This window comes from Sycon ciliatum, chromosome 11, assembly GCF_964019385.1.
Source record: "Sycon ciliatum chromosome 11, ocSycCili1.1, whole genome shotgun sequence".
Lineage (NCBI taxonomy): Eukaryota > Metazoa > Porifera > Calcarea > Leucosolenida > Sycettidae > Sycon > Sycon ciliatum.
In genome coordinates, this window is record NC_088653.1 from 21,261,516 (window position 1) to 21,271,515 (window position 10,000).

At 52.1% G+C, this 10,000-nt stretch overlaps 2 protein-coding genes across 2 annotated transcripts; both read right to left on the reverse strand.

Annotated features, from left to right (window-relative positions):
• Positions 1 to 4,642: 4,642 nt before the first annotated feature.
• LOC135827168 (uncharacterized) lies at positions 4,643 to 5,524 on the reverse strand. The gene has a single exon (XM_065339695.1). The coding sequence runs from the start codon at positions 5,522 to 5,524 to the stop codon at positions 4,643 to 4,645; it is 882 nt and encodes a 293-aa protein (XP_065195767.1).
• A 53-nt stretch (positions 5,525 to 5,577) lies between these two features.
• Positions 5,578 to 9,069, reverse strand: LOC135827169 (uncharacterized). The gene has a single exon (XM_065339696.1). It carries the CDS (start codon positions 9,067 to 9,069, stop codon positions 5,578 to 5,580), a length of 3,492 nt encoding a protein of 1,163 aa, XP_065195768.1.
• Positions 9,070 to 10,000: the final 931 nt, after the last annotated feature.

The window sequence follows — 10,000 nt, forward strand, 5'->3', positions numbered from 1 at the left end:
GTGTGACTTATAATCAAGTGTGACTTATAATCAAGTGTGACTTATAATCAAGTGTGACTTATAATCAAGTGCGACTTATAATCAAGCGCGACTTATAATCAAGTGCGACTTATAATCAAGTGCGCTTATAATCAAAAGTAGAAAGGAAAAGGACATATGGAAACGAGTTAAGAGTAACTCTCCACCACTGTAACTAGATACTATATACAGTCAGAAAGTGCAACAACTAGGCACCAAACTGACAGAGTACTGAGACATTTGACGTCCTGACACCTAGCTTCAACACATCTCCGTAGCGCTAACCGACAGCCTTCCAACTTGGAAGGTTCAAGGATATGGAAATACCAAAGAGTTTCAAATTGCACACCTGATGAGCCGTCACGAACCATACGGCGAAACGTACGTCGTGTGAAACAACTTGTTTTGTGGTCAACTAGTCCATCACAATGTCATGCATGAGGAGTACTGTAGGAGTTTGGCGTTCGGCTTGTACAATTCGTTTTCGCAAAGCTTCCCCCTTCTTTACTTATCTTTGATATTTATGACCCGCCCAAGTTGGGCGGTGTGCTGCTTTGCTGCTTCGAATTGTAGTTAGACCGCTTTGTCAAATCGCCTACTGGTTTCGTCATCGTCCAATAACAATCGACATTCTTTGTTCCGTTGGGACTGTAGCTTGTGCTCGTTTTCCTTGCGCTTGCCTTCCCCTCTTTGGTATTTCCATATCCTTGAACCTTCCAAGTTGGAAGGCTGTCGGTTAGCGCTACGGAGATGTGTTGAAGCTAGGTGTCAGGACGTCGAATGTCTCAGGACTCTGTCAGTTGTGTGCCTAGTTTTTGCACTTTCTGACTGTATATAGTATCTAGTTACAGTGGTGGAGAGTTACTCTTAACTCGTTTCCATATGTCCTTTTCCTTTCTACTTTTGTTATTGGCTCAATACCCGAGTTTCAAACTTATAATCAAGTGCAACTTATAATCAAGTGCGACTTATAATCAAGTGTGACTTACAATCAAGTGTGACTTATAATCAAGTGCGACTTATTATCATGTGTGACTTATAATCAAGTGTGACTTATAATCAAGTGGGGATTCGCACAGAGTCGAGTGGTGGAGCTGTGACCAAAATATTTTGCAAGATGTGCAGGGAGAAGGCATCCTGGCTTTGTGGTTTGAGGAATTACAGCACGGCAACGGCATTGTCCACGGAAAAGAAACTGCTATGCAGAATTGTTGCGTTGCTATGCAAACGTCGGGGTGTGTAGCAATTATTACTAATTTTTTGAAGTAAATTCGTCCCTGGTGTATGTGTGTGTGTGTGTGTGTGTATGTGTGTGTGTGTGTATGTGTGTGTGTATGTGTGTGTATATGTTTGCGTGGGTGTGGGTATGTGCGTGTGTGCGTGTGTGTGTGTTTTTTTGTTTTGTTTTTTTTACTATGTTCACATAACCAGCTCGAAAAGAATAAGGAAAGACAATGGTACGGAGACTAGGACAAACGTGACAACTAATGAGCAGGCGCTGCACCGAGACGCAGCAGTGATGGTGGGGCATTGATGACTCTGCCGACCTGAGGTCTCGGCGTCACGGCCAAAAACACGCACCAAAAACAATGAAAAAAGAAGAAGATAGAGCTGTACAGGTGAGAAAGATGCAAAAACCCAAGGCTTAACACGAGCGATTGTGGGGGAGAAACTGTCTTAGCGTCATACTATTCATAGGGAATCGACTGCCCGGAGCCAGTTTGTGCTGCGAAGATAGCGGTAAACATTCGTTTTGAATGATTGCATTCTCTTGCTGTGGGGAGGCTGGGATAGGAGAGCGGCAGGGAGGGAGTTCCAATCGCTGATGCTGCAGTGTGGGAACGAGCGCTTCAGTGCCAGCGGGGCAGATGCAGGCAGCTGGTGTTGGAGCTGGTGGTCATGGCCACTGACAGCACCGTGCTCGCTGCGAGTTCTGGGGTTGGTAGAGATGATGTGGCGCGGTGGCAACACAGAGAGCAGCTGCGGAGGACCAGGCAAGTAGTGCAGCTTGTACAGGCAGGCAAGCGAGGCAACAGTGCGGCGGATGGCCAGGCTGGGTAGGTGTGCCCCAGGGCCGATAGCATGAAGCGCGCGGCGCTGAACATTGTTCAGACGCTGGAGGTGACTCTGCGCAGCTCCCATCCATACAAGAGGCGCATACTCCATGACTGGTCGTACGAACGCCTTGTATACGGTCGTCCGGCCGGCGGGGGTGAGTATGTGGGCGGCTCTGTTTAGGACCCCAAGCCGTTGGCGTGCACGGGTGGCTACGGAGCGTAGGTGATCGCTGAAGTTCAACTTTGCGTCCACCTTCACACCAAGGAGGGTGTGTGTGTGTGTTTGTGTGTGTGTGTTTATGTGTGTGTGTGTATGTGTGTGTGTATGTGTGTGTTTGTGTGTGTGTGTGTGTGTGTGTGTGTATGTGTGTGTGTGTGTGTGTGTGAATGTATGAACAGGTCCTGTATCGGAACAGAGAGGTAGCCGACAATGTTCTTCCTGCAAGCGTTGGTTCCGCAGTGCCGGGGGGGGGGGGGGGGGGGGGGGGGGGGGGGGTTGGCGGTCCACAAGTGCCCCAACTCCCGGACGCTCCCCGCGACATCGTCTCAGGCTCCATGCCGGGCGGCGTTGTCTACCTTTGCTGCTCAGGCGACTCCTCCGCTGCCGCGTGTGCGGCTCGCCCTCTCATGCTGCTAGGCCCACTGTGGGGCCCCTAGTCGGTGCTGCCGCTCTACTTGTGGATTCCAAATCCATAGCTGCCAAAGATGGCTCTCTCGTCGTGCCGATTGAACATGGTCTCTGATCTCTCGGCGGACTGCCGACTTTCTGCCGTCGCTCATCGTTTCCATGTTGTCGGCCCCGCAAGGTGACACATGTCCGTAATGGCAGTGTTTACCAGGACCAGGTGTGTGTGTGTGTGTGTTTGTGTGTGTGTATGTGTGTATGTGTGTGTGTGTGTGTGTGTGTGTGTGTGTGTGTGTGTGTGTGTGTGTGTGTGTGTGTGTGTGTGTGTGTGTGTGAGTGTGTGTGTGTATGTGCATGAGTGTGTTTGTGTGTATGTGCATGAGTGTGTGTGTGTGTATGTGAGTGTGTGTGTGTATGTGTGTGTGTGTGCATGTGTGTGTATGTGCATGAGTGTGTGTGTGTGTATGTGTGTGTGTGTGTGTGTATGTGTGTGTGTGTATATGTATGCATGTGCATGTATGTATGTATGTATGTATGTGCATGTATGTGTGTGTGCATGTACGTATGTATGTGTGTGTGTGTGCATGTGCATGTATGTGTGTGTGTATGTGTGTGTGTGTGTATGTGTGTGTTTGTGCATACACATGTGGGTCTTGTGTGTGTCTGCATGTCTCTCTCTGTCTCTCTGTCTTCCTTTTATTCTCTGTCTCTCTGTCTGTCTCTCTCTCTCTCTCTCTCTCTCTCTCTCTCTCTCTCTCTCTCCCTCTCCCTCTCCCTCTCCCTCTGTCTCTCTCTCTCTCTCTCTCTCTCTCTCTCTCTCTCTCTCTCTCTCTCTCTCTCTCTCTCTCTCTCTCTCTCTCTCTCTCTCTCTCTCTCTCTCTCTCTCTCTCCCTCCATCTATCTATCTCCCTCTCCCTCTTGCTGAGACACATACGCACACGGTGTCAAAATCTTATCGATTTGATTATAGAATGTAGAAGACCTTTCCAACCATGCACACACTCACACTACTACAACACAAACCACCATCGTTCATTCATCAACTACACTTCAGTCAAGAAGAAGCAAAACCCAATACCAAGGAGATACAAACAACGGAGAAAAGAACTGAGACGCACAATCAGTACGCTCCGAAAACGGCGGTGCTCGGAAGCAAGCGAGGCCAAATAGATCGTGACGCGCGCAGCGCACCCGGACCCATTCGGGCCTGAGCTGCGTAGCGATCGCGTGGTCAGGTGCACTGTGGTGCCATGGAAACAAAGATGGTGGCACATGTAGCGCGTGTACCACGAGGTAGAAAGAAAGGAAAATAAATAAATAAATAAACTGCAGAACGAAAGTGAACGCGAAGAAGAAATATATTTGAGAGACTTTAGAGAAACAAGAATGTAGTTCGCGTCTGGCGGAGGGTGCTTGCACCTAGCTAGAGGTGAGAGCACCACTGTCAGATAATGGAAAGACTGAGTTAGAAAAGGAGAAAGACGACGGAGTTGCAGACTGAAACTACAGGAAGTTCAAGTAAGACGTGAACACTAAATTTATATGTATTTCAAATATTCGTGAACGGCAGTTCTCGACACTCCCACCAAACAGAAGTGTGAATGCACTAGAAAGAGAAAGGAACAAAGAAGATTGTGAACTAAAGCGTAGAAATATAAAAAGTTATACTTACCTTAACGCCGTGAAGTTACAAGCCGTCCACCTAGCGATGTTTTGGCGCGCCTGATCGGCAGCCTTGCGCCTCGGGCGGGTTGCTGATGGCGGTGGTGCTTGCACTCCAGGAGCATCATCCGATTGCTGGCTGCTGATGACTGCGGGGGCATCATCCTGCCGGGTGCTGGGTACCTCGAGTGGATACAGCAGCGATAGTGGGCGTTCCACTGTGCGGCCAGACGGCATGCTGAGCGGACGCAACCATCTGTCACACTAGCGTTAGCCGCTGTTACCTTGCCAATGTTCCACTGGCCACGTGGTATACCTTCGGATTTGACGATGACGATCTCCCCGACCTGTGGCTGGCCGGATAGAGACGTCTTGGGCTGGCGGTGATCAGGGTTCGCACGTTCCCTGAGTAATTGCAAGTACTCAGTCCGCCAGCATTTCCAGAAACGTTCCAAGAGAACTTGGACGCCCTCCACCACTGCAAGATGTAATCCCGGGAGCTGATATCAGGCGAATAGTCGGGATCATCAGCAGAGGATGTGTCGACAGGGATCAGCGTGGGTCGACCACCAACGAGGAAGTGAGCTGGAGAGAGCACGAGAAGACCAGGACCTTCATCGTCAGCCGAAACGGGAGTCAGTGGGCGGTTGTTGACGACAGCTTCAACCTCAGCCAGCAAGGTGAGGAGCTGTGGGAGCGAGAGCAACTGCCGGCCAACAACTTTCCGCATGCAGCCCTTCACAAGGCCAATCATGCGCTCATAAATACCACCTTGCCATGGGGCGAGAGCAGTGGTGAATTTCCACGTGATCTGACGTTGAGAGAGAAACTCGCCTAGGACGGGGTCAGACGGTAAAGAGGACCAGGCATCCGGCACGGCAGAACTGGCGAGGTGAAATTGGCTGGCGTTGTCAGAATACAACAGTCGCGGTACGCCACGACGAGCAATGAAGCGACGTAAGCCGGAGATGAAGGCAGCTGTGGACATGTCATCCACGAACTCGAGATGGACAGTACGGATAGCGAAACAGGTGAATAAACAGACCCATACCTTGGTCGTGGAGGAGTCGGACTGCTTGATGAGCAATGGTCCAAAGTAGTCCAGACCGGTGAACTCAAATGGATGAGCAGGGTTGACACGCTCAGCAGGCAGAGGTGGCATCAACGGAAGACAATAGGGTGGCGAGTCTTGACGACGGCACACAAGACATAGCTTCAGTTCATGGCGAACAGCCTGACGACCATGAGGAACCCAGAAGTTGAGGAGAAGCTGCGCGAGGGTGTGGCTTGGACCAGCAGGCGGCCATGGATGTCGAGAATGATCAAGACAGTGAGACGATGCTGGCGTGGCAGCAGAGCAGGCTGGCTGGTGGCATGGACGTGAGCAAGCTTGCCATGACAACGGATAATACCGAGCTGGTCACGCTGAAGACCAAATTGCTTCACCAACGGTGACGTGCTATCAGCGAGAGAACCAGAGTACAGATCAGGATAGGAGCTGTGCTGCGCTGAACGTACGAATAGAGACAGAACCAAGCGTCGCACACTGACGCTGAAGACGTACGGTTGAGCATCAAACTGGCTGAGTAGCTGAGCTAGCAGAGCATGGCCATCCTGAAGGCGTGTCTGCTGAGCAGCTGGCAACCGAGTCCACACAACACGATAGAGGAAATGCATGCAGTAGGTCAAGATTCTGACGTCTTTGGACAGTGAGGACGAGCGCGTTAGGATAGACTGCTGCACAAGTGACGGCGGCAGGACTGGTTGGGTAGCGAGCATGCTGTGGATGAGACGAGGTCCACGATACTCGGCCTCGGCCAACGCCAAGTCCTGAGGAGTGATGGTGGGGTGACTAGAAGCAGGCCATTTGCTGACGTCTTCTGTTAGCCACGAAGGACCAGACCACCATAGAGTACTGTCGGCGAGCTGCGCAGCTGTTTGCGGACAAGTAGCCAAATCAACAGGATTAGCAGCACTGGGGACATAGCGATACGTGATGTCCGGCAGAGCACGTAAACTAGCGATGCGATTGGCCACAAATGTAGACAGGTCCCGACTTGATACAAGCCAATGCAGAACGCACCTGGCATCAGTCCAGACAGTAGTGGACGAGAGCGTGAGGTTGAGCTCCTGCCGAAGGAATGACGCAAGTCGAGCACCTATGACAGCACCCAGTAATTCCAGGCGAGGAATGGTCATGGTGTCAGCTGTAGAAGATGACTTCTTGGGAGCTGGTGCGAGCCGCATCTTGCTGAAGACGAGGGCAGAGTGTACCGAACTGCCATCTGTGACCCGGAGGTAGCCAGCAGCTGCATACGCATTGACAGAAGCGTCAGTGAAGATATGGAGCTGCACATCCGTAGCGCTGCCGACCGGGCAACACAAACGGGGAATAGTGATCGAAGAGAGCGATGGCATCATAGAGGAGATAGCAGACCACTCGTCAGTAAAGTGTGCAGGTAGAGGGTCATCCCAATTGAGCTCAGCTTGCCACAATTGACGAAGTAGCAGGCGCCCAGACAGAATGGCTGGTACGAGTAGACCAAGCGGATCGTACAAAGCAGAGACGGCTTGCAAGACAATGCGCTTAGTAGCAGGTGCAGCAGCAGAGAGGGTGCAGCGAGAACCAGCAATTGACAATACATCGTCATGTGTGTCCCACTGTAAACCAAGCACCTTGACATGTCGAGTCGTGACGATGTCATCCGCTGGTAGAGTCGCCCGAGCAGCTGTACTATTGGTTGTCCACTCACGCAAATTCATTGATGCACGCTGGAAAACGGACTTGGCCTCCTCATATACGGCAAGAACATCAGAAACATCCGAGACACCAATCAACACGTTGTCCACGTAGATATTCTGATCGATAGAAGCGGCAAGAGGAGTACACTGCAGCTGCAGATGGTGATGGATAGTAGCTTCCAGCAGAAACGGACTGGCAACAATACCGAACGGCATCCTGCAGAAACGATACACAGCCAAGTTGTCCTTGGATGTGGCAGGCTTTGCTGGATCGTCAAACCAGAGAAAACGTGTAACATCTCGGTCATCCGGACGAATGCTGAGCTGGAGAAACGCTTTCTTGATGTCAGCCAACAGCACAATGGAGTGGCAACGGAAGCGGAGAAGTATGCCACAGAGATTCGGCAAGTTGATAGGGCCACGATGCATGCACTCGTTCAGACACTTCGTTGCTTTGGATGACTTGGCCGAGGCATCGTATACAATGCGCAGCTTAGTGGTCGCCTTGGAGGGTGTCACGACTGGCTGGTGCGGCAGGTAGTGCTTGACTGTGTGAGTTGAAGTGTTGGTTGACACACGTTCAACAATACCCAGCTCAACCTGAGACTGGATCACTGCATCGTAGCGCAATAGCAGGTCATGGTCCCTAGCGAGCTGCTTAGCGAGGGAGGTCAAACGACCAAGTGCGAGGCCATAGTTGTCTCGCAGGTCAGGTGGCTCAGACTTCCACGGCCAAGCGACTTCATATCGGCCATCGCGAAATCGGACGGTTGAGTTGAAGTGCTGCTGGGCACGGTTGTCGTCAGTGAGGAACGGCGAGTCACTGATACCAATACTGTCGAGAGACCACATCTCGGACAGATCCGGTACGCGTTCCGTAGCGCACACAAAGACCACAGAGTCAGAAGCAGAGGCATGCGAGCTGTCTGCAGTGGCTGGATTCGGGTTGCCAGACAACAGATATCCCAATCGAGACAGAATGAGGTAGAGGCCAGAAGGCAACCGTGTTGGCAGACCACTCATGAGGTCCCAGAAGTACTGTATGCCCAGTAGCAAGTCAACTGCATGAGTGGAGGCACCGTCCGGTAACGGATCAGCCAGAGAGTCTGCCGGCAGATTGATCAGAACTGCTCTGTCTGCCGCAGAGAGTGAGCTGTGCTGCACAGGGTGGATCGTCTTCGATGCTGGCAACACATGCGCATGAAGAGTCCGAGTAGAACCGTCCTTGTGGAGGAGAGCAAATTGTACCACATCTGGCACAAGGCGCAGAGGAGTCTCACTGCCAAAGGAGAATACGTTCAGCGTGTCCTTACCGAGGGGCTGAAGTTGAAGTTGCTCAGCAGCAGATGCGCTGAGGAATGTTGATTGACTGCCACTGTCAAACAGGATGCGCACAGTGGTACGGCGACCATTGGCGGCGATAGCAAAAGTTGCAGTCATCATGCGCGCTAAACCGACACGATCCTGTACCGTGTTGCACTGGACATTGACAGACATACATGAAGATGAGAACTGTGCTGGTGTCGTAGCGGATTGAGACTGCTGCTGTGGCAGCTGTTGTTGTGGCGGCGGAGGCGGCGACCGCTGCGGCCGTGGCTGCTGCTGTTGCTGGGGTGGCGGCTGCTGTTGCACATTGTTGACACTGATCTGGTGAACAGCAGACTGTTGGCACCGCGAACAAATAGCAGTGTTGTGATGATTCGGCTTCTGGCAATGTCGGCATTTCCGTTGCTGGGTGCAGGCAGATGCGACATGGCCTTTGCCAAGACAACGGTAACAGAGATGGAGCTCAAGGAGCCTGTCCTTCCGAGCTGAGGTAGTTGCGAACCTTCCGCAGGCATCGTGGTTGTGGGCACCACCGCAGAACACACACGGCTTCCGTGGCCGAGCGGGTGCGGACGTAGCAGCTTGCGGCCTACGGAACGTTGCGCCAGAAGTGGCCACAAGTGTACTGGACGGCAGCATATCCACTGGAGCGGTGCTTTGCTGCTGGCCAGAGCGTTGTTGTGCTCGGTCGTGCAGAAGCACGTACCGTTTCAGGTACTGGCGGAGGTCTTCTATGTCCCACGGTACTTAGACGTCATGGGAGGGTCGCCACTCCTCAAGCTTCGTAGTGACACTCAGTGGAAGCTTTGAGAGTACCTGGTGGCATACAAGGCGTTGACCTTTCAGTACTTCCCCCTGGGCCTCCAGTTGCAGGAGGATGTTCTCCAGAGCCTCACATGTAGATTTTATATCCGCATAGCGTGTGGAGGACTGAGCGATATGCTGTAAGCGACCGTATAACTGAGCAATAACTATATCAGGCTTGCCATACTCGGCCTTCAGGGTGCTGACAGCAGTCGGATAATTTGCGTCGGTCACTGCAATGCCGGAGACCAGGCGGGCGGCAGGACCTTTCAGCACACTGCGCAGATACGTGAACTTTGACACCTGGGGTAACTGCTGTGTGTCGACTGCAGCAGAAAACATATCCCAAAAGTCGGGCCATGCAAGGATATCACCATGAAAGGTCGGCAGTGTGAGATTAGGGAGCTGCACGGGTGTCCGACCAGGAGTGCGACGTGGTGTGTTCGAGGTGTCCATCTGCCATGTGGCCTCCACAGCAGCACGTGCGGCATGACTGGCAGCCTGGGAGACTGCAGCAACAAACATAGCAGAGCTTGGAACAACCGAGGGTGCATGGAATGAGGTGTTGGTAGACGTGGAGTCAGCATCCGACCAGACAGACTCGCTGTCAGAAGTGTACTCTGCATTGCTCCACTGTGCACGACCAGTGGCACTACCAGTAGATCTACCAGGTGTAGGCTCAGGCAAGTGTAGTGGTGGTGGTGGTGGTGCTGGTGTGTACTGCAGTGTGCTTAGTGAACCAGTATGGTGAGTAGGATCATGGGTA

Coding starts and splice junctions, on each gene's coding strand:
- LOC135827168 (XM_065339695.1), bottom strand. CDS start 5,524: ATGCCACCTCTGCCTGCTGAGCGTGTCAACCCTGCTCATCCATTTGAG.
- LOC135827169 (XM_065339696.1), bottom strand. CDS start 9,069: ATGCTGCCGTCCAGTACACTTGTGGCCACTTCTGGCGCAACGTTCCGT.